This window comes from Apus apus, chromosome 20 (genome assembly GCF_020740795.1).
Source record: "Apus apus isolate bApuApu2 chromosome 20, bApuApu2.pri.cur, whole genome shotgun sequence".
Lineage (NCBI taxonomy): Eukaryota > Metazoa > Chordata > Aves > Apodiformes > Apodidae > Apus > Apus apus.
Window position 1 is genome coordinate 2,249,235 of NC_067301.1, and position 24,055 is coordinate 2,273,289.

Consider the following 24,055-nt stretch of genomic DNA (forward strand, 5'->3'; position numbering starts at 1 on the left):
ATGTTGTCAGTTTGGAGTCGTTTGTTTCTGGATGATGGAAAATTGTGTGTTAAATGAGACGGGGGTGTCTGGCAGGGAAGTGAGGGGACTTGGGGGTGATGAGAATGTATCAGCTGATGTTGTCACAGCAAAATATCACATTTCTGTCTCTCTGGCACGGGCAGGCGAAACCAAACAGCACATGAGAGGTGAGTGTGCCTGAGGCTTGTCAGAACTACAGAAGTACCAGAGGAGCTGCTCTTGTCTCTGCTGGATCTTTGAGCTGTTGCAGTCGACTCTGGAAGAGCTGCTTGCTGATACGTGTAAGTATATAAGTGCTAGAAATAACATCACAGGGTCTGGGGATGTCATCCTCCTACCTCCCTGTGTTTAATTTACATGAGGGGTGTAAAAGTTCATCCAGCACAATATTATATACCCCTCGTTGTTACAATTTCACAGTAGTTAATGGTGATTAACAGCAACTTAGGGTGGCTTTTAGTCAGCAGCTGGCAAGTTAGGCCATGCTTTTAGTTTTAACAGCTCTGTTTTCACAGAACCACAGAATGGTGGGGGCTGGAAGGGAGCTCCGGGGATCATCCAGCCCCCTCCAGAGCAGGATCACCCAGGGCAGGTCACCCAGGAACGTGCCCAGACGGAGCCTGGAAGTCTCCAGAGAAGGAGCAGGGATGAAGTTTCTCCTCACGTTGAGGCGGAACTTCCCGTCTTCCAGTTTTTGTCCGTTTGCCCCTGGTTCTATCACAGGACGCTGCCGAAAAGAGACTGGCCCGGCCCTCCTCACACCCACCCTGCCGATACCGAGACCCCCTCTGGGCCTTCCCTTCTCCCAGGCTGAGCAGCCCCGGCTCTGCCTCTGCCTGGCCCCGCCCACCCAGGCCATGGCCCCGCCCACCCAGGCCATGGCCCCGCCCACCCAGGCCATGGCCCCGCCCACCCGGGCCTGGCCCCGCCCACCCAGGCCATGGCCCCGCCCACATCGGCCAGCCCGGTCCCTCCCACATAGGCCCAGGCCCCGCCCACATCGGCCAGCCCGGCCCCGCCCAGCCGGGCATCGACCCCGCCCTCCCGCCCTGGCCCCGCCCATCCGGGCCTGGCCCCGCCCACACCGGCCAGCCCGGGCCCTCCCACACAGGCCCAGGCCCCGCCCACACTCAACCGCCCGGCCCCCGCCCAGCCGGGCATCGACCACGCCCACCGGCCCTGGTACCGCCCACCAGGTCCCCGGGCCCGCCCACCCCGGCCCCCCCGGCCCCGCCCCCCCGGCCCCGCCCCCCGCCTCTCTCCCGCCGCCATTTTGTCGCGGCGCGGCGCGGTGCGGGCGGGAGGTGCGGGCGCCGCGCAGGCCGCAGGGCTCTGCCCGTCCCGCCATGCCTTCCTCGCCGCTCCGCGTGGCCGTGGTGTGCTCCAGCAACCAGAACCGCAGCATGGAGGCGCACAACATCCTCAGGTAACCGGGGCCTGCCCGATTCCCCCGCCTCCCTCCGGCGGCGCGGCCTGGCCCGGCCCCGCGCCTCGCCAGCGCGTCCCAGGCCTTGGCGGCCCGTGCAGGCCGCTCCGGGCCCTGCGCCCGCCCTGCCCGGCGGCCGGGCTCGCTGGGGCTGCCAGGCCTGCTCCTGCCGGCCCGCGGGCCTGGGGACTTCATCTTGTTTACATCCCGCCTCCTCCGGGCCCGGCCCGGGCGGGGCTCGCCGCGCTGCCCGCGGCCTGCTCCGGCTGCCGCGCCTCTGGGACCGGCGCTGCAAAACAGCAGTTCCACCGGCGCACAACAGCTCCCGTGTCTCGGCATCGCAAAACTTAAACGTTCCTTTTCTCTCTCTCTTTTTTTTTTTTTCCTGTAATGCATCTGACGACTGGGACCTGCACGGGAGCCTTTTCCTGTTGCAGGAAAGCTGCACCGAGTGTTGGGCTCAGAGTCTTAAATGCCTTTTGAGATTTTGAGGGTCCATCTCTTTAGCACTACAAGTACTTTCAGCTTGAAACATTCAGAAGGAGCCTGGGGAGACCTGATCTGCCTGAAATCGTGGCCCTACATCTTCCCTCTGCACCGCAGGAACATGAGAAAGGCTTTTTTTTGTTGTGCAGAGTAACATTGACGTTATAAGATATTACTAGTGCAGTGAGCCAAACACCTAGGTATGAATTGTGCATTTAAATAAAAACAACAGCCTTGGAAGGAATAAATAACATCTGGTCTGGCAGCCATCTTCCTGTGAGAGGCAGATGATGCTGTAAATGCTTAAACTTGGCATCAAATCTTACCTGTGGCAGCTCTGTGCAAACCACTGTCTTGCCAGTACCTGCTTGGGGAGGAAGGATGCAGTTCTTCTGTGGGTTTTTTTTTCTGCTGGTAATACTGGAACTGAGTTTTAATTGAAATCTAGGTGGTTAGAGCAAAGTTAAATTCACTTTGAACGTCTAGCCTTTTTCTGCCTTCCTGTTTTTGAAGAAGAAATCCTGGTGTGACTGATGTTCTGCTGGCAAATGTGGCAGGGAAATGTTTTTTTGGAAGTCTCCCTTAATGTTTTAATTAAAAATTGGCAAAAAAATGTATGTATTTGGGAAATGTTTTTTTCCAGCAGCATCCTATGTGATTATAGCAAGAACAGCATAAATGGCAAAAGAGAGATGAATTCCTGATGCTGCTCTAAGGAGATAAACAGCCCATGCAATGACATTTGCCAGTAAACTTAAGGAAAATGCTTTGTTGTTGGCTTAAAATTCCAGGGCAATAATGTCTTGATGTCTGTTGCACCACAGTTTGAAAGCACACAGGATTAGAAGAGGAAGTAGAGTTAGAAAGTAATTGAGCTAATAAGAAACTTTTCAAGTGTTTTGTTAAGGCTACAGGACCTGCCAGCCTGGATTTCTGATTCTTCCTTGGTGTTCCTGATATCTCTGTGCTGCCTCTGGAAAACAAATTTAAATATTAGATCTTTTTTGTAGCTGCATAATCAGCTTCTGGTGTGATCTTGGTTCAGTACAGTTTCAGTTCCCTTTGTAATGTGCTTCCATGTTTTCTAAGTAACCAGGTTTTAGACATTTTGCTCTAATCTTCCAACAGAAGTCAGACTGAAGGTCTTTTGAAGTTTAATAGCACAGTGCCCATCACTGCAGGGGCGTGTTGGGACACTAAAGCACAAGGAAAAGCAGTATGGACTGTGTGGAAGGATGTAATACTTCCTGCAGACCTGTCAAACTGGCTGGCTGGATGTAACCAGTCCCTGTGTCAAATCTTACTCATCCTTCATTTCTTGCTTTCACAAACATAATCTGTGTATGGGCCTTGGCTTTGGGGTGTGCAGACTTGGGCCATGGTTCCCCTTCATAGTAGGGGAAGGTGGAAGGGTAAGACTTCTCTTATTGCCCAAATTTATTACACAGCAACTCCAGTGTTTCCTTTTTTGTACTTACTGGGTAGCACACTGGTGGCCTTTACAGAGCAGCTGCCATTTCAAGCTCTCCCACTGCACAGGAGGAGCTGTGATAGCTGTGTTTCCAGGCTTGCCAAGTACAGATACCCCACCTCAAATCTCCTGGCTTCAGGTCTCTGTTACTGCTGATAGTGGAGACTTGCAGGATCTGCTGTGCACTTACCATGTGTGTCCCTTTGTGTTGGGAAATTTGGTGAGTTAAGAAATTGGGAGTGTGAGTATGGGAGGACATGTGTGAGCACACTGCAATATTAAAGCCTTAGGAGCTGAAACTGAAATTCCATATGGATGTTGGGATTTATATTCAGCCTTGACTATGTGAGAGAACTTCTGTGACCTACAAGGGTGCAAGTCAAGACACTAGTCACAGCTTCTCATTATCTGTCAGCAGCTAAATGCAGCGAGGTGTTAACATCAGTATTGCTTAATTAAAAAAAACCTTACATTGTATTAATAAACCCTTAAGGAGGAAATGTTTTAATATTTTTATATCCAAGCACTTTCATTTAATAGCATATAACTGACACTGCAGATTGCAAGTTGTTAATATTCCAAAGATTTCATCATCAAGATCAATTAACAATGTTTGTTGTGTTCCTGTTGTGTAGCAGGGGGTTTTGGGGGGGTGATGTTTGTTTTTTTTTTAATTTATATTGATTCTGTGGCATAAGATATTTCCAAAGTGGCCTGCAAGGAGGGGACTGTGCTAATTATTTTCCACCTGCACATCGTGGAAGGAGATTATTAAAATGAGTGATTTGTCCCCTGAAAATCTTTATTGCCACCATCTGCAGTGGTACTGCAGGATTTATGGCATGTGCTTTAATGCTGAGGAATACTGATTGATTGCTGGCCACTGTGAGAAGAGGAGCTGAAAATACTTACCTGCACTAAGCATGTGTGAGATCCCACAATGACAATGAAATAGAAGAAAGTTGTGGGTAAAAGCCCATGTCCCAGGCTGCCTGGATTATGATTATTATTACCCCTCGTGTTGCCTGAAGCTGAGGGTAACAGCTCTGCCCTGTGTTGGTGCTTTGTTCCTGCAGGCCCCTGTTGATCCCAGCTTTCAGCAGCAGTTGTGTCCCAGATGGGACACGTTGCTCTGAGAGTCTTTGCAGGGAAATTCAATGACTGGTTTTGGGTTCTTAGTTAAAAGTCTGTGAACTCCTGGGCACGTGGTTAGTCCATGTGATCTGCTTGTAATAAGCTCTGAAATTAAACTGAGGTGAGCATACTTGCTGGAATTGAGACTTACATACTGGCTCAGGAGACTTATGTACTGGCTCATTTGTGTACTTAGTATATTGATAGTTTACATACTTTGGTCTTAATAGAAACAACTTCCTGAAGTGTCACATGCACACAGACAGATCTGTCAGTTTTGAAGCTCCACATCTTCAGAAATCAGGGGTGAAGCTCATGATTTTCCATCTTCTTGGTAGTTTTACTATGCCAAGAACAAATACTTGGAACAACTGTTGCAAGAAATATGTTGAAACATTTCCAGACTATTTCCTAATAGCACACGTGGTACATAAACAGTGCAAAACCCTGGAAGCTGCTGATGTCAGAGCCTGAAATTCCATGGGAGAAGTGTATATTCCAGCTATTCAAGGAAGTAATTTTTCAGTTGGAGACACGTTTGTTTTTTTTTAATGTGTGAAACTTCAGATTTCCACAAACTTCCACCTATTTCAAAGAGTAATCTTAAAGGAAAAATTAAAAGTTAGGAGGAAAGCATAGAAAAAAGACACTTTTTGCATCATTATGCTGCTGCTTTGCAGTGATGTGGGAGGAAGGAAAGAGAGCAGAAAGTGCAAGGTGCCCAAGTCCACTCATTTCTCAGTTAGTTGGCATTAAAATTCTTAGCAAAAACAGCTTTGAGTGGTAGATACAGAAAGGAAAGAATTATGAGACACCTGGAAAAAGAATCAATTTGAAACATTTGTATTTTAACACTGCAGTTTCTTCTATACGTGTAGGGCTCACTTCATGTCCACGAGAATTAAACTTGGGTCTGGAAGTACTGCAGGGAAAATAAAGTCAGTGTAACTGATGCAGTTATGAGTCACTGTTCAGGGAGGGGTGGGAGTGGCCAAGAATTGCACTTCTTTCCACTTGTGTCCCTCTTCAGTCATCAGTCCTGCAGAAAGAAGAGAAAAATCATCATGTCTCCTGTGTTTATAGAAATGGGAACCTATAAATAGTTGCTGAAAGAAAAAGTGTAATGAAGCAAGGAAGAGAAAGGAGGGGCTGATTTCCAACAAGACAAATTAAAGGAAATAACACAGAAGGGGTTGAGCTTGAGACAAAGTTTGACCACAGGTAGTCTCTGTGTAGGAGTGATTGTGATCACTTTGGAGATGCCATTTGAACTGGTGTGTCTTCTGAATTCCCTTTGCTGTCTGGTGTATGAAGACCACGGAGTCAAGATAAGACTTGTCTGTTGCTCGGGGGCTCTTGCTCTGGTTCCCAGTCTGCTCTCCTTGCAGCAGAAGGCCCTACAGCTTCTGTTATTTCTGGTGGCAGAGGAGGGGCTCTGGACTGTTTGCTTCTTCATTTTGGTTTAACACAGTTCTCTCTATTCAGTTTCTGATAAATCATGGGAGCTAACGTGTGAGTCCTTAAAAAAGATACTAAGCTGTGGTTTTGACCAGTTCCAGAAGGTAGCTTGTCTTTGCAAAGCCAGATGTTTCAGCGTTCTAGACAACAAAACCAACAGTATTTTACCATGTAACTTGGGCCATTAGACCCCTAGAAAACGGGTTTTTTCTGTCCTTTTATTAAACATCTGTCTTGTGGTGTTCCTTAGTGCTACTGAAAGATTTGTAATGAGGTTCAGGTTAATCACGAAGAACAGTTTGGCATTACCCTGAAGACAAGCAGGTTCCTGCCTCCTATTTATTGATATATTTTACAACTGTCATTATGAAATCAGTAGTTGTTCATGAGAATGGCACGAAGCTGCCCCTGCCTCACCCAGCAGTGTTCAGGTGCCAGCCAGCAGACTGTGTGTCCCTCTGCTGCAAAGGTAATTAGTTACGCCCTGTGTTTCTCAGTCCACTCAAGTGCCAGGCACAGCAATGCTAAAGAAATCACTCTAGAGGTAGTTCTGGCAACATAATCAGGGGAATAATGTGGTTAGCCCAGAAACTTTAGTAAAATACAGAAATATTGATCCGGTGGTATTGGTACTTATTTATGTCAAGATAATACATCTCTGCCTATACTGTGAGTGTAGAACACACCCATGATGCCTGAAAGCACAAAATGCTGGGTACCATAATTGCAGGAAAATGTCCTATAAAACAGAGCTTCTCCTTTTGAAGTGGGGGTGGGTTCTGGCTGTGACTGAGGAAACGGGCACCGCGGCTACACTTGGCTGGTTAGAATTGTTTTTTGGCTGATGGCTAAAGGGTATTTTTAAAATTCCCTATGTGTTCTTCAACACTTTGGTATTCAAAGTCCATCCAATCTAATGGCCTTTTCCCTCCCCTTTTCCCCTCTTGTCTTTCAGCAAACGAGGATTCAGTGTCCGATCCTTTGGGACAGGGACTCACGTGAAGCTGCCAGGACCAGCCCCGGACAAGCCGAATGTTTATGATTTCAAAACAACATATGATCAGATGTACAATGATCTGCTTAGGAAAGACAAAGAACTGTATCCCTGGGGCGTGGCCTTTTTAAAAAATCCAATATGGTTCATCCTTGAAAGGTGTAATTCATTCTTTGGCATGATGCAGTAGAAATATGTAGTTGCTTGACTGGCAATCTTAAAATGTTATAGGTTTATAGGAGGGTTTTTTGACAGGGGCCTCTGATCCTCCCTTGCAGATGACTACCAAGTTCCAATGCATGTGTGCCAAATGCTCTTCTGTAGTATGACATGTTTAGCTCTGGAATGAAAGTACAGTTAATAGGATCACAGATGGTTCCTTATCTCCACTGCACTGTGGATGGTGTTTTCTCAGTGCAAAGACTGTCCTGGTAATGGATGTGTGAAGAGCCACCACCTCGACATTAATGTTGTATTTAGCTCAGACAAACTGCCAGGTAAGGTTTCCAGTATACTTTCTCTGGGAGAGAGGATTCCTTGCATTAAAGAGCCCCCCCCTTCTCACTGAGGATTTCTTGATAGGTGATTTTAATCTGGAAAAAAAAAAGAAAATCCTATAGCATATTATAAATAATTTAGGTTGGGAAAGACCTTTAAGATCAAGTCCAACTGTAAAAGAATGGACATGGGAGAGTCCAGTAAGATATTTAATCCTGGAGAGCAGAGACAGTCAAGGTCTGCACACTACTTAGTACCATGGCTAATGTCAAACTGCAGGGGTTTAGAACATCCATATTTAAAGTTGACTTTTCATTTGTTTTTAAGGAAGCCTGCAAATCTGGGGCACTCATTCTAGGTATTCTTTTCTCAACGTGGAATCTGATTTTTAAATGTTTCTAATGTTACATGTGAAAGAAAAAACCCTAAGTAGGGGATTTCAGTTAGTGCTGAGTTTCTGCTTAAAAGACAGAGGATCCTTCAGGGTGAAGTACCCCAGAAATGAGTCCTGGTTGCTCAGTAGAGCAGTCTTGGCACAGTGGTGTAAGACTTTTCCTTAAAATCCTTGGATATGACCATTTCAGGATCCAACAGGGATGTTAACATGGTTTAAATGTCTTAATTGTACTCAAACAGCCCAGTTTTCCTGCATCTTTTTTTGGTAAATTGGAATAAGATGAAACAGGCTGTCAAGAGCTAGAAAACATGCAACAGGGTAGAAACTAGTTCAGGCTGTTACCCAGGGAGTCAGCAAAATTAGGGACTTTTAGAAAAAGAGCTCCACAGTTGTTTGGTAGCACAGATTATGCTGTGGCTTCATGTTATCAGCAAATTCTTTGTTGTATTTGCTGACCAGAAATAGGAAATTTGAGCACCCTGAGACCTCAGGCGTGGCAGCTGCTTTTGCAGTGGGTAAAGAAGGGCTGGGTTGTTTGATTAAAACTTAGCACAGGGAGAACTGATTCAACCTGAGAATACCTGTCTGCATGGTGTTCCACACAAATGGCATCCCTTACAGGGGTGTTATTTTCCTAACACCTCATTAGAGGTCTTTTTAAGAAAGAAATTGAAAATGTATAGTCCTAGTGGATCTCACGTGTGATGTCCTGGATTGGTTTTTTAATCCCCTTGCCTATAGAGAAAGGAAAATCTTGCAAACTCACCCTAAGGAAGCGTGCAATGTCTTGATTAAAAAAGAGTTGCTTCCAAAGAAAAGGAATGGGATTCAGAAGTAATTTTAACAAGCACTGATGACTTGTGGTTCCTTTATTGCCTTCTTCACTGCCGCTGTACTGAATGTGGCACCACTTTAAGATACAACCAACAGAAGTCCTACCTAGTTCCCCCTCAGCATAATTTGGAGTGACCATTTTGCTTCTGCTCTATGCTGGAGGTGCTTGTTATGTTCCCCAAGCATATTTGCAGTGTTACAGTTAAACGTTTTCTCAAGATAAAGCGAGTTTAAGCAGTAGCTGTTGCAAAGGAAATAGGGCAAGAACAGTTGTCTCTACATCTTGGCATTTTTTACTCTAAGATAATAGAAGTTGACATTTTCAGAGGGAAGACTCAGTGCAGAAAGCAACTCCCATTTCCAGAAATGGGTTTTGAGGGTAAAGACTTTTACAGTAACCAAAACTAGACTACGCTCCTCAGAGAATTGTGGAGTGGTTTTTTTGTGAATCAGGGGCATGGGGGCTCTGGGGTTTTTTGGGTGAGCATCACTCCATAGAAGTGATGGGTGTGGAAATGTTACCTGCTGGAGTTGAGGGGGGGGGGGGGGTGCTGCTCTTCTGCTGGGCTCTGGGTGTAGATGGGGTGGGAAAACAGGGTGATTTGGTGATGATGTAGGGGATTGGGATCTAGGTTTTTTTTCTCTGTGAACTCCACAGTTGAAAGGCCATATGGTACTTTTTGTGTCATGACTGTTGTGTGCTGGGTGGGTTCTTGATTTTTTTTTATATAGTGCTCTTCACATTCAGAACAAGTGGAAGCAGTTTCTTCTGCCATCTTCAGACAACTTTGCCAGTAACTGTTCATAGTGTTATGTCTCCCCATAGCTGACACTTGTCCCTGGTTTATCCCCCATCTTCCATCTGCCTAAGAAGATGTGCACTGTTATTAACTGGTAAGATGCATTGTGATAGAACATCTGTAGAGGAAAATGTGGTGGCTTTGGAGCAAGGGCAGGCAAGAGAGACTATGTATAGCAGTTCCAGAAATGAGGGAGGGGGGAAACCAAACCTGAGGCAGATTCTGGCACATAGAACATCCATGGGGTGTCGATGGAAAAAATCTGAAATCTCCTAATTTCCCTTCAGAAGATGAGGGAGGCCAACGGAAATATGTCATTGGACCAAACTGGCTTCACTGTAGAACTGGGTAGGAAAGATTCAGTGCCTTTCCCAAAACTTATCAGTCCCTCTTGGAACATCATCTCCTGTGGCCATGAAGAGGAATAAATGTAAAGGGGATTGGGACTAGCTGAGAAGAGGGGTCATCCAGAAGCAGTGAGGTTGTACGTGGGGGTAGTTTTTCTGGCTTGGTAGGGTGGTGATGAAGGGAGAGAATCCTTTAGTGCTCAAGTCTTAGGCATCACTGCAGTTAGACCATTTCTGGTCTTGGAGTCAGGCTTGACTTCATGGGACAGTACAGTTTGAGTATTGATAAGTCATCTCTTCCAGAGGATTTCCTCTGCTCTCCCTTCACACCAGTGATGGAAGAAAGGAATTGGTTCCTTGTGCAGTGTCTCTCACCTGCAGTAGAAAGTTGCTTGACATCAGCCACAGAATTGATAATCTACCAGCTGGAATCCTGCCTGTCCCTGGTGCTGGGTGTGCTTCTGGGTTCTGCTCCAGGCAGGAAATAAAACTGCCTGTTGGACCAAGGTCAGACAGTGTCACAGCTCACCACAAAGTCTGTCCTGCTCAAACTGAAGGGTGGGGTCAATGAGATGACTGTTCTAAAGTCAGGGACTAAAACTGAAGAGGAATTGTCATACCACACCTCCTAATAAATGCACTTCTGTAAGTGCAGCTGGTCCAGGATGACACCTACCATGTTTTCCTGGTTGGGTGTAGCATATCATCTGAAGTAGCAGTAATCTGTTGGAGCCTTGGTCTTAGTTGCTTAGAATTCCTGGGTTCAGGTAGTTGGGTTCTTGAGTGTTCTTGCCCTTGAACTGATCAGTTTCTCCAGTATATCTTCTTAACAGTGGAGTAAGCTGATGTGGAGAAGCCAGTTAATAAATAGTAGCTTTAATCCACTTTCGTAGCCTGGTAAATACAAGCATTTCAATTTCTTGATAGAGTTAATCCAGAGCAGAAACCAGAAAGTTTTTTCTGCCCTTCAGATGTCTTAAATGGTTTGGTTATGTAAGGTCTTGCTTCCATTGGGCTTAGACTTCCATTTCCTTGAGAGGAGTGTAGTATCAAATAGTATCTTGGGTCTTGTTGCTTGGTTGTGTTTCCCCACTCCCAGAAAGTGTTACATGATGCTGGTACCCTGATGATTCCTGGCCTGGGGTGGTGACTGGAGGCACTGGTGGGGAAAGGCTGTTGGAAGAAAAGTGATGGGAATATCTTGCTCTAACCCACTTCCCCAGTTTCTTCTAAATACTGCTTGTTGCAGAACCTTCTGCCACCTGTAACAAAGCTCTAGGATCCATAATACTTTAATAATTCCTGTAATTTCTGGGTCAGTGAACAACCCTAATAGTTGGAACATTTCTATTGGACTTGAGTCTGTACAAAGCAGCCTTGAGGTGCCACATGGGGAAAGTTACCACTGCAGGGGTGCACAGGAAGACTAGTGAGAGCTGCAGAGCTTTAGCATCTCCATCTTATTGGGGCCATGTAGCTCAATCTTGAGGAGTAACTTAATTTAATTCCACCTCAGGTAAGCTCTTCGCGCATGTATTTATCTTTTCATTTGCTTTTCTTCATAGATTTTGAAGTGATAAACAGTTGCCAGCTTCTGTTCTGAGCTGTCATTCCAGTGGTTGGTGGGATAGTTTCTGCATCTCTGTAAACCACTTTGGAATGTTTTATTTTAGGTGTGTTTGGGGTTTTTTGTTTTATTTTTTTTGGTGCTTTGCAAAAGCTAAAACTGGTGGAAATCGTGGCCTGCTGCATGTTGGGGAAAACTTCTTTTGAATGCAGGTGCAGCACAAGTCTCATTTTCTTTCTTAACGTGTCTTTCCAAGTGCTTTAATACTCCTAGAAATAGAGTGAAGGAAGGAGGATGGAAAGCAGTGATTAAACTGGATTTGAGCAGTCTTCTAAGGGACATTTCTGTGAAGCTGCACATTTCCAGCCATGAGCTGAATCTAATCACTTTTTTGCTCCATTAAGGATCAGAGATCAAACCACAAAACCTCAAGCCTTTCAAAGGCAGCAGTTTTCAGTACTTTTCAGTTTGGCTTCTGATCAGACTGCTATAAAGCACATTAAAAAGGAAATACTTAAAATTATTTAAACGTACGTAAAACATCTTATGTGGATGTTATTTTCTCTGTATTAGAACTTCAAGGACATGGTAGGAACTACAGACTCCAGTCTGATATTAAGTGTTTTTCAGCATATAAAACATCGTCTGCCATCCTGTCTGTCTTCTAGGTAGTCTGTGGAAAGTTTCTTTCCTTACCCAAGGTGAGTCACTAAATTCTGGCCATCCACGTAAGGGATGCTTGTCCATACTTTTTTTTCCCCTTAGATTGATTCCAGAGCAATTTCCATCCTAGGGCAGTGACTGTGATACCTTCAGCTGGCCTTAGTGCTGGGACAGTGAAACCTCTGTGTCTGACTTCTGGGGTTTTAATGCCACTTTTCTTGGGTGTGCAGGAGGCCAGTGAAGACATTTACCAGGTGGTCTGAAGGCAGCTTTTCACACAAACTCGGCAAATATATGTTAGCCCTTCTTTGCTCTTGTATTTGTAACTGAAGATACTGAATTTTTTGCCAGAGCAATTTCTCTTACAGGGTTTTCTGCTTGAGCTTTGTGTGTGGACTGTTAGTGTTATGTCTGCCACCTTTTCAATTGGTAGAGTTTTTAGGTATAAATCACACTTGCTTCTCTTCAGGCCAGCTTAGCATTCTCTTGCTGCCAGCATTGCTTCCTGCCAAAGCTCCAGCAGCTCTCCAGGCAATTGATAGTTTCTACCTTTAACAAAGCATCTAGAACCTTGTAGCAAACCCAACAGCTTAGGTTACAGAATATAGTTTTGAAAAAAACCTACTATTTCATTTACTGAGAAGAAATAAATCTTCCTAGTTTTGGCAATGAATTTTGATGCTTTTAATTCTAGAGTGATCAAGTTATATTCATGTCAGACAAGTCTCAGTGCTTTCAGGTATGGAAGAGCAAGGGAAAGTTGATTCTTCATAGTTTTTGCTTAATGACTCTGATCTTAAAATTTTCTCAATGCTGCCAAAGGTGCAGATCATAGAAACTGAGTGAACTGGGCCAAGTTTTTTTCTGATGATCTACATCTGAGATGGTTTATGTGTCACCTGCTTCTGTGAAGCATTTTTAAACCTCACTGCTGTGCAGCTTGTCCCATGTCCACATAATATGGCATGAAAGATCTTTCAGCTACTTACAGGGGAACATTTTGAAAACTTCTAACAAAAATGCAGGATGTGTGGGAAACTCTGGATGCATTTGGAAGCATGAACAATAACCCCCATCTTGAAGGAGGGAAGATCAGAAAAATGTGGCAGGTAAGAGAGACCTGAGTAACATGGTCATTGTTACCATTTTATGCTGGTCATAATCCTTGTGCTCTTTGAGCACCCAGGGTTGTGCAGGGATGTGCTGCAAGCACTGGCAGAATTCTTTGGATCACAGTGTTTTGTGCAGGATGGTCTATATCCTTCTGTGTATTCCAAATATAATTGTTCTGGCACTTGGGGTCCTGGTGTGTGCCTGGTTCTTACTTTCCATCTCTGTAGAAACAAGTTGGCTGACACAGCTGTATTTATAAACTCCCCCTCATTATAGAGAATAGTGACTGTTGTAGTTGGAAGATCTTATTCATGTGCTGCTGGTGTCCATGTGAGAATGTCTGGAGGGCTTCATACCCATGACAGCTCCATCAGCCCCAAGAAATTCATAGACATGAGAGCTCTGCTAAAAGGTCATCTGCAACAAACTTCCGAGAGAAAGTCAGCAAAAGAGGGAATCTGATAGAGATAGAAATACACATTTAAATGCTCACCTTTCCTAAATGTGATGCTGTTCCTTTGTAGGATACTTATTTTTGACTGCTTTTGATACAAGATAGTGAAAGAAGTGTTAAACTTGGAAGTCGTATTAATGACTGAAGTCCCAGTTTTCAGGATGTGTGAAGGAAATTCAGCCTGTCCTGCTGCCACGTGGCTCATTGGCTGAGCACAGGTGCCATTTCAGGACAAAACCCAAAGTGATTAAGGTGCTGGATTTTCAAAAGAAAGTTGGGGTGGGGTAAGGAGGGGAAGGTGTTCTGGCTTTATTGCTGCCCAGTGACAGAACTGGCAACACCAGGATCCTTGGAATTTATTACAAGAATAGACACACATTTAAGGACCAGTGTGAGAAGAGCTTATTGTGAGAAGTGTTAACCTAAGGCACCCAAGTTACGTGCTTGTGTGGAATTGTTGGTTAGTCAGGCTGTGGAGTAACCACATCCCTCTGTTCCTCAGTTCCTGCCTTAGGGGTGTGCTGAGGAGGGGCTGCTGCAGACCTCACCCAGCCTCCTTCCTCTGCTGCTGATTAGAAGTGGCCCTGCTGTCTTGATGAAGAGGTGGCCCTGCTGTCTTGGTGAATGTGTTCTCGGGTTTCCCAAAAGAGTTGAATGAAACAGCTTAATTGATTTCAGTTTGGTAATGCGTGTGCTTTGCTTTATCTGAGTTACCCCATCCAGGCAGAACTCTATTCAGTTGAAAATTACCTTGGGAGTTCTGCAGTACAAAGCAATGACAACAACGGAAACCAATTTGAAAATAGTTGTTGCAGACCCAGTTTCTCCAGGACGTGAGGTGGGATGACTAATCCCTGGCTCACAGGCCTCTCCTCACAGCCACCTCCCAGTTCTTCCCTCCACCCGATCCTACCACACTCGCTGCTCATCATTTGAAATCTGGCACTTGTCTCAAACCTGGGAAGAGCATCCAAAAGTAATGTGAAATACTTCTGAATCCTGTTATGATTCCCTGCCTCTTGCCTGCTGATCCTGAGAATGGTTTCTATATTCCTCTGTTATGTGTCCATGTCACATACTGGACTTACCAGTAATTGGAGCTCTCTTGTCCAGTGACCAAGGCTGTAGATTCCAGCAGTCACAGACTCCTCTTGAAGCACGTGCTTGGGTGAAGTCATCGTAGTCAGATGTGCCTGAAGTCTTCTTGTTGTGTTCTGTCTTTGGAATCCTTGTCTTCCAGGTAGTCCCTTCAGCATGTCTGTCATATCCTTTCTCCAGCTCTTTGGCAGTGGTCTTTGCTCCCTTTCTTTCCCCCTTGACAGCTTGTATCTACCCAGGTTGATCCTCAGATACAGTTTCAGCTGTTCAGCACTGACAAGTCATTGTCTAGAACTTGAGCTAAACTGAAGATCTTCCATCTTCCAGTGATGTGTGGGCCTGTAGCCCTCAGCTTTTGGGCTCAACTAGATGTGAGGAAATGAGCATGGCCAACATGTTGGACCAGCCTCTGGGAGTGTTTTCAGCTGGGTTTATCTGTGCAGCTTGGAAGTGCTGTGCAGTTGTCCTTAGCAATGAAAACCAAGTAGCACTTCAGCTCTTTGCAAGTTGTTCATGCAGGCACAAATGTTACCAGAAATGCTATTTAACCCAAATTAGTATTTTTGTGATAATTTGGATGTCACCTTCTCAGTGTTAAGACTATAAGTTACCCAGTGCCACAAATTACTTAAGAACAAGCTCTGGTTTGTACTAAACCCACCCCATTTCAGTTCCCAATGACAGCCCGTTTGGCCTCTGGGTATGGAATGCAGGCAGTTCCTCTTGCAGGCATCATCACAGTTCCTTGGAAAGTAGAACTCCTGGTGCTGGTGCCCATTTTTAGTCCTTTAATTCCCTGTCAAAGGAAGTCATTCTGAAGGGGAAGAAGGTTGGATAGTCTCACCATCCCACATGCCTTTAAGGAAGTGTCTAGTTACCAGGCATTTTTCCCAGCAAGGTTTGACACAAGAAAGCTGCTGTTTATGATACAGATACTAGTGAATAAATTGGTGTGGAAAAGAGACCTGCAGAGGCCATTCATACTGGTGTGGGAAGTAGCCTGCTCTGCTGCTGGTTTGTCATGCAGAAGAGTTGCAGCATTTGAGGCTGATGGAGGCTGCACCAAAGTCAATGATCAGCCTGTCAGGTTTATTTGGAGATGTAGCATCTTCAGGACCACGACTGAACCACTGCTGAAACCTCCCTGCTGAATTAAAAGAGCATTCTGATTGCAGTTGGACACTGGGACCAGCAGGACAATAATGTAGTGGGAGCCAGGACTCATCTGGCTGTGTCCAACTCTGGTTTCAGTCCATTCCATTTTCCTGAAGTTCTTACTCAGATTTCTGTTATCTTGTGTCTCAGAACTGAGATGGGAGGTGGAGGCCCCATCATCCAGTTTTTTACTGGAAAAAAAACCCCTGCCATTAGCTAGATATCTTCCCAATGAAGTTAATAGCTGGTCTTGATTCCTGCTGCTCTGGGGGAAGCAGCAGTGACCTGTGCTCTGACAGATTGAATGTGGCTGCTGCTGTGCAGTTGCCTCTTTCAACCTTTAACTGTCTGATCCTGGGATTTCCCAAAGCCTCCTGTTTTTTTCTTTGCTAATCTGTTGCTTTTTGTCAACCTCAAGTGCAGGTTCTCTAAATATAACCCACAGCATTTTCTGTGCAGACTATTACATGCTGTACCCTGGATCTTGCCATATGCTTTGTGCCCTCCCAAGAGTATCTGGTTTTCTTTCATGCAAATAAAACTTGATTTTCTTCTGTGATTTTCTGCAAGCTTGTTTGGTGATAGAAATGCTCAAGTTGCAGCCAGTTTTCTGAGCTTTCTTCTTGCTGTCCTCTTGAGCTTCTGCCTGAGAAATGTCTTCAACATCAAATGTTGATGTCTGGAAGTGCTTGGAAGGTCTGAGGCCGGGTCAGGTGTGATGCACAGATAGCACTTGGTGCTGGAGGGGAGGGGGGCAGGATTGTTCTTAATGGAAATTTAAATCTGATGCATTTAACTCTTCTAATGTGAATTATTTAGTACTCTTTCAGGTGCTGGCAGTCTACTTTAATATTGATGTATTGAGGAAATTATCTCAAGGTACTTCTTTAGGGAATATGACATTTTATCCAGGAACTAGTCACCAAAAAAAAGGCACTATCCCTGTAGAGAAATTCCATGTCTCCATGTCAGTTTCCTGCTAACTTCTGCTGTGTGGTGTGAAGAGGGGAATGCTTAGACTCCCTTTAATTCTTCATAGACAAATTTACGAGTTGTAAAGACCATCTTTAGTTTCCTGAAAAGTTGTCTTCTGAAATAGCACTTGGAATAACTGATCTTCTCAAGTATGTCTAAACAGAGGAGTGAGTGTATTGTTCACAGGCATAGATAGGGAGAAAGCACTAACACTTGAGTCATTAAAAAATAAATCCCCCTATGAGTGATGGCAATTCCTACAAGCAACAAGGCTGTGTCTTTTGGAGGAACTCAACTTGTACTCCCGCATCTCCTTTTTTTATGTCAAGCCTTTCCATTACTGAGTTGTCGCGCATAAATTTCATCACATTTTGGATCTGCTTAGCATAGTTATTCCAATAAAAGTGATATCTGAGTTGGACTCACTGTAAAAATGTGATGGATTTACTGTCCCAGCAGTTTGCAAGTAGGTGAAGGGCTCTCAGATACATGGAGAGAAGCTGAGTTGTGAGTGTGCATTGGGAACAGTCATGCAGATCACACCCCCTGCTTGCCCAAAGGATGCTGTCTTTTCCAGGTGAATGATTTCAGACAGCCAAATAGGAAAGTGTCCTCAATCCCAGCTGCTTATTTCAGTCTCCTTTTATAGGCAGATGGACCGTTGGGGAAAAAAAAAAACCACAACCAACAAAAACCCCCAAACTAGCTGGAAGTTGGCAGCAGCAGGTTTGCATGTGTGAGGCAGAAAGCCTGAGTGTGTGGGATTTGGGATGTGCGTAATTCTGTCTCCAGGCTCAGGCAGCAGAGCTAGGGGACAGATGCCAGCAACGTTTTATCCTAGAAAGGGAAAAAAGAACCCAAAAAAGTGTGTGGGATGTACATTTTATTATTTATTTTTTTTCCTGGAGCCGCATGATGTAGAGATGAGGGCTGTGCAGCCCAGCAAGGGCTCCCAGCTGCACCCAGCAGGGCAGGCAGGTGTTGATGAGGATTTTGCAAATCTTGCAGTCACTGTCACGCTCTGCAAATAACCAGAGGTCTGAAGTGGCTTCAGGAAAGTGGATTTTTTCCAAGGCTGACAAAGCCAGGGGTGCTGTGGGGAAGCAGTGGGTTGCTAGAGCACAGGAGCTGCTTGGGAGGTAGCTCTGGGCTGTTAAGGATTATTCTTTAATTATACGGGGGGAGAAATCTTCTGGGGAGGAAGAGTGGTGAAAGGCTTGGGGGTGGCCTGAAGAAAAATGAATTAGAAGTCAGTTGGCTGAGGGAGAATGGGCAAAGATGCATTTGTGATAAACAGCTTGTTCTGTTTGTGATTCCAAATTGAAATTCCCTTTAGTCAAGTGGTTAAAGTGTGATGATACAGACACGTAAGAACTGAACAAATCTCCCATATAAAGTAGAGTCTTGGAGATAGAAAGATGGGTTTAATTTTTAACATAGCTTAAACACTTGAAAGACTTAAAAGCTCTGGAGGCTGTTTGCTTGGAAACTGTTGAGGAACACTTTGAAGCCCATAGATGAGCAGGTGTAGGTCTTGCTGCTGAGGGCAGGAGAACTGGGGATACCAGAGAGCAGCTGCAGAAAGGTAGGCAGAAAGGTGCTGCCCTTTTGTTACAAAGGACTAAAACTGTTCTGAGGGAAGAATTAAAGTACCTGCTAGGTGTGCATATGAGTTTTTCAACACAGAAATAAACCAAGATGACCTCTTACATATTTGCTATTCATGATGGAAATGGTTTTGGTTTTTTTTTGCTCAGAATCCCATTGTCAAGAAATTATAGATTGTTATCCTTGCTGCAGTGCTAATGGAAAAATACCTGTTTGGATGGTTAAAAATACTGCTGCTTCCAAGGAAGGAAGGGATGCATCCATATCCAGACCTTTTAAATCCTAATTTACCCATGAAACTTTGCCTTCAAGAGGGAGTTTGGTTTGAGGCAAGTGAGCAGAGAGATGTGATAGTCAACCCTGGTGTGCTCCTCATCAAACTGCATGTCCCAGAAGGCTGAGAAGACAGTGGGATGGGTGAATCCTGCCTTGAAGGGGATACAGGGTGTATAAATTTGAGCCTGAAGGTAACACAGCCGCATAAATATAGCTACCCAGCAGCATAACAGATTCCTTTCACACAGTGACTAAAGTTCTGACAGGCATCAGATCAGTGTTTTGCTTCATTCCCTTTTATATATCTTGGGTATTTTTAAATAATGATGCTTCTGTGTTTAATTTTCTTTGGGAGTTGGGTGGTGTAAACCTGAGGCCTGAGAGGACACCTGCAGATGTGCAGGTGACACCAGAGACCCCCCATGTCAGTGACTTTCAAGACAGAGTGAGGGACAGGGACTTGAGTAAATGTGGGACACTCTGCTCCCACTAACAGCTCAGCCTGTGTGTTCTAAACATGATGGGTATAAAAATAGTTGCCCAAGAGAAGTTGTCCTTCTGAGGAACTCTGCTTTCATGAAGGCTCTTTAAAGCTGTCTCTGCCATTGTGGTGACAGTGACAGGACTCCAAAAACTAGAAGCTGCACGAATTACCCTGGTAGGGGGCCATGCTGCCACCTTAGGAGTCTATTCAGTGGTCACTGATCCCTGTATTTGCAAACAGAAAAAACCTTTTTTAAAGATACAGTAATAACTTATGCTGATCATTTCCTCAAAACCATGACTTTCATTAAAGTAAAGGTACTTAACTCAAGTGACTTCAGATACACACAGAATGGGATTTTACACATGTTGGACAGAAATAAGAGAATCAAGCCACGACCAGAAAGGTTCCAGAACTGCAAAGATGTTTTTGATTTGATCCTAACGTGTGAAGAAAGAGTCTATGATCAAGTAGTAGAAGGTAAGGACCTTGAACTGATAAACCAAGTTAACTTTGAGTGCTTTTTCTTCCCCTTCCCCCTGAAGTCCTTCATAAATCTAGACCCATCTCTGTCTCCTCTGCCTGCTGCTGCTGGGACACCAGCAGGGACAAGAGCTCACAAGCCATTGATGTAGCCTTGATGTACCAAAGGAGTGATGGGTCGGTAGTTATTTCTGAAAGATGCTGCTGTTGGCAGCTACACAGAATGTGTATGTATAGTCATTGTAAGGGCTGGCATAAGGAATTAGCAAGCATTTAGAGGAACTCCAGTGCATGGTTGGTTTCATAATGCTCACGGATCTGGAAGACTAGCAGTTTGTACGTGCTGAGCATTTTTGCACCCTGGGTTGGTGGAGAAGCAAAAGTCTAAGCTGTCTTCACTTCCCTTTCCCTCTCTGCAGATGACTTCTTGTGACCTCCCAAGCAGTTTATCCACCATAAATGTCTCCTGTGCAGGTGGAGAGACTGTTCTGGAGCCTGGTTACCACTGCAGGCATGCTGGGAGTTTGCCCTTAAATGAGTCAAAGTGAGATGAGCCAGAGGGATCTCAGCTGGGGCTTGGGCTGTGTGAACACAGTGCAGCAAGCTTGGTGTGAAAGTCCTGGGGCTTCAGCAGGGACTCAGTGAGCTCCTGGCAGAGACCCTGTGTCTGCTGGACATGAGCTTGTGGGAGGTTTAAGGGTTTCTTTTACATTGAAAGACCAGCCAACTGAATGAGAGTCATACACAGAATTTAAAAGGCCTTCTCAGTCTGCAGTGGTTGTGGCACAGGCATTTGTGTCACGACACGTTTGGGCTTCTGCAAGCTGAGCAGCTAGTGTTCTGAGTGTTGAAGTGTTTGAATTGTGTTGGGAAGTTCTGAGAGCAGCTGCTCTGGTCCTCGAATGGATCTTCAGCCAGTTCAGCATGTCTCGTGGAAAGAAGCTTTCAGGTAGATGTTTTAGGAGAGGATCCTGAGGAAGGGAGAGGAGGAGCAACCTCTTGCTAATTTGAGCATCTCTCTGTCTTCATGGTAGTGCCCCTCATACTTGACCAGTGAAAGGAAGAAGGTTTGAATGCCAACACAGGACTCTGGGTGTGAAAGCTGAAGTTCTAAAATGGCCTCAACAGGTTTGCCAGAATGAAGCTGCAGAAGGGGACTAGGAGAGAGCAACTTGTAGGTTAAAACCTGTAACAGGAAGGTTGTATTAGAGAGGCATAACAATAACATGTAGTAGGAGGAGGATCCTTTGTTCTGCCCTCCTCACCCCTTGGTAATGGGAGTAACACATTAACCCTGGGGTTGTCTAATGTGACTTGAGCTCAACCTGCAGCTGAACTTTCAGAGGGATGGATGTACAGGGCTTTTTTTAAGAATGGGCAAGTAAAGCTCCAGGTGAGGGAGCCCAAAATCATTCTTGACTTTGAGGATGTGGATATTTAAATACTGTCAGAGTAAGGTGAGCAGGAACTTTTCTTGACTGGGGCAAATAAACAGTCTAGACTCTGAATTCTTTTTGTTTCCAAAATCCATCCCTTGTTTTTAAAATAAGAGGGACTGTGGTTTATTAAATAAAGCATTTTCTAAAGACAAGTTTGGAGAAGGCAGAGGTGGACAGTGTCTGTGTGTTTCTAAAAATCTTACGAATACTGAGTCAAAATCTGCTCCCATTCCACCCAAATTTTTACTCTTATGTGTGTTCTGTTTTCAACTAGATTTAAATTCCAGGGAGCAGGAGACGTGTCAGCCAGTACATGTGATCAACGTGGACATTCAGGATAACCACGAGGAGGCCACCCTGGGGGCTTTCCTCATCTGTGAGCTCTGCCAGTGTGTAAGTAGAGATAGGTCCTTGCCTGGAGGTGCCTTGGACCCACCTGACTGCACAGGGTCCCTTAGTGCTCCTTCAAGGTGCTTCATCCTGCAGAAGTTGTTTAGTCTGTGTCAAGATGTGAAAGCTTCTAAATTCTTGTGTTTGGAGCTGTTGTGCACATGGATGAATTGTAACTTGAGTTCATGGCTTCCCAACTGGACTCTGTGTGTTCAAAACCAGTGCATGGGTAGTTCCTGAGCCCAGCACACAACCCTTGCACCTGGGGAGCCCATGCTCAGGAAACAGTGTTCATGGCAGAATTCGTTTCAAAGGCAGTTGCAGTATGTGGGATTGAAACATCAGAGTTGCCTTCTGGATCATGATGTACTTGAAAAACATCCTGTGTAGGTGTATTTCATAGTGCCACCCTGGTGTGTGGATGGTGTGGAAGATAAAGCTGATGCCTTTTGTCATCCACAGTCAGGGGCTCAGCCCTGGAAATAGGACTGAAGGAAGCTGCACTGGTAACAGTCAATGGAACTGTCAAGAGACCAGAGAAGGATCCTTGTCCTTTTATGGAGTTCACCTATTCCAGTGTGGGAACAGGCAATTTTTTTTTAAACTCCAGCCTGTGTGATCTATTCTGGTCTTAAATCCTTTCTAGATTCAAAAAGCCTGAGAGGGTTCAAGGAGTTGAAATTCTAGCCATCTGTTCAGTGTGGTTGTAGCTTTTCTGGAGCTCCTGTTTGTTCCCCTGTGAGGATGGATGTTGCCTCCTCAACAAAGTAGCAGCTAAAGTGCTGGTTCAGTGGGTTGGAGAAGGAAGGGTAAGCAGATAAACATGGTGTGGGATAGATGGACCCTTGGGAATGCTGGGGAGCTCAGCAGAGCACCCAGTGCTGCACTGGTTGGTACAGCTTTAGGTTGCACAGTGAGCCCAAAGCATGGAAAATTAGTAGTTGTATTAACTGCATGGTATCCTTGGAGTCTGGTTGCTTAGTATCTTTTCTCTTCTAGATACAGCACACAGAGGACATGGAAAACGAAATAGATGAGCTGTTACAGGAATTTGAAGAGAAAAGTGGAAGGACTTTTCTTCATACTGTCTGCTTTTATTAAAGCACATCTGTCTCCTAGGCCTTAATACAGATGAGGGAAGCATGTGTTTAAAGTTCTGATTATACTGTATTTTCCTGGAAAATTAATATTGATCTTTTTTTTTTTCTGTTTGTTTGTTTAAAAAACTCCTTTTCAGTGTCTTTTTGTTTTGTTGCAGGTATTCTGTCACAGGTAGGCAGAGATACTGGTTGGGTTTGTACATATGAGATGATTAAAAGTATACACAAAGGCCACCTATTTAAAAATGAAAATCAAGATTTTCTTTAAATCCTACTTTAATTATTACAAGTAGGCTTTTAATTATAAAGAGAATGTTTCTTGAGTATAAGTTTATAATGTATTTTTCCAACTTACAAATTTATTTTATTTCAGTTGTGCTTTTTTTTTTATGTTGATGTGACAGAATGGCTGAACCACGTGAGGATGTGAATGGAATAATGAAAAACAAGTATCTGTATATTATTAGATATAAAGTTGGAAGCATCCAATAAAAATGAAAAACCTGTAAGTTTGTCTGTTTTCAACATAGAAGCCAGGTGAGTGTGAGGTGAAACAGAGTGTCTGAAGCAGCAGAGGAGTTGTTGTTTATCTGGGGAGGGTGGTGACAGTGAGAGGACCCTGACAGGAATCAGGAGCCCCAGCTGTGGCCCTTGCTCAGGGAGCCTGTGCATCTGGGCAGCTCATAATGATTTTTTGATGCTGTGTTGAACTAAAATGAAGTGCTTGCTCTGCATGAACTAGGGCACTGACAGGAAATCTTTTGGGGTCTCAAATTGCTTTTGTATTATTGTGTGTGAGATTAATAAGACTGTACCTGTAGCCACCAGGGCCAGTTGTGTGTATGTCTTCTGTAAAGAGGATAGGGAGAAACTGCAAATTTCACTATCAGTGGAAAGAGTTTAAAGCTTTTTTTAAAATCTGAAATATCTTTTGAATAGAAGCATTCTCTTCCCCTGCAGTGCTTGTCACAGCTCCAAACCCAGAAACAGAGCAGAAGCTCAGACTCATCTTTGCTGAAACTGGTAAAAGTTAAACCAAATTATTAGGCATTCAAAGTGTAAATGGTGAAGTGCTGCTGCTTGTTTTGTTAAAGGAACCTGTAAATGATTTGCAGCAAATGAGGTCTGGGTGCTCTTTAAGACTTGGGTATGTGAGGACAACTCTTTAAACATCGTGTTAAAAGTGAAGCAGCAGAAAACGGGGGCAGAGCTCCTGGCTTCCCTCTCTCTCCTCTCACTCACCTAAATTGGCTGAACTTTAATCATTTTGCAGGGGCAGGAAGCTAGTGCTGAGTGCTTGGTCTGAACGTAGGGCAGCATTACCCATCTCTGCAGACAGCTCCAGCTGTGTAGGTAGTAAGTCCTGTTGCAATGCTGCTTGACC

At 44.7% G+C, this 24,055-nt stretch overlaps 1 protein-coding gene across 1 annotated transcript; it reads left to right on the top strand.

Annotated features, from left to right (window-relative positions):
• The first annotated feature begins 1,285 nt into the window (after window positions 1-1,285).
• On the top strand, window positions 1,286-23,180 carry SSU72 (SSU72 homolog, RNA polymerase II CTD phosphatase). Its single transcript, XM_051637440.1, has 5 exons — window positions 1,286-1,447; window positions 6,952-7,095; window positions 19,600-19,739; window positions 21,456-21,574; window positions 22,571-23,180. Exons 1-5 carry the CDS (start codon window positions 1,368-1,370, stop codon window positions 22,670-22,672), a joined length of 585 nt encoding a protein of 194 aa, XP_051493400.1. The 5' UTR covers window positions 1,286-1,367; the 3' UTR covers window positions 22,673-23,180.
• Window positions 23,181-24,055: the final 875 nt, after the last annotated feature.

What these genes read in the sequence shown, in the direction of transcription:
- SSU72 (XM_051637440.1), top strand. Translation starts at nt 1,368, where the DNA reads ATGCCTTCCTCGCCGCTCCGCGTGGCCGTGGTGTGCTCCAGCAACCAG. An exon ending in CTTAGGAAAGACAAAGAACT is followed by an intron (nt 7,096 to 19,599) that starts GTATCCCTGGGG and finishes AAGTGACTTCAG; the next exon opens with ATACACACAGAATGGGATTT. An exon ending in TCTGTGAGCTCTGCCAGTGT is followed by an intron (nt 21,575 to 22,570) that starts GTAAGTAGAGAT and finishes TTTCTCTTCTAG; the next exon opens with ATACAGCACACAGAGGACAT.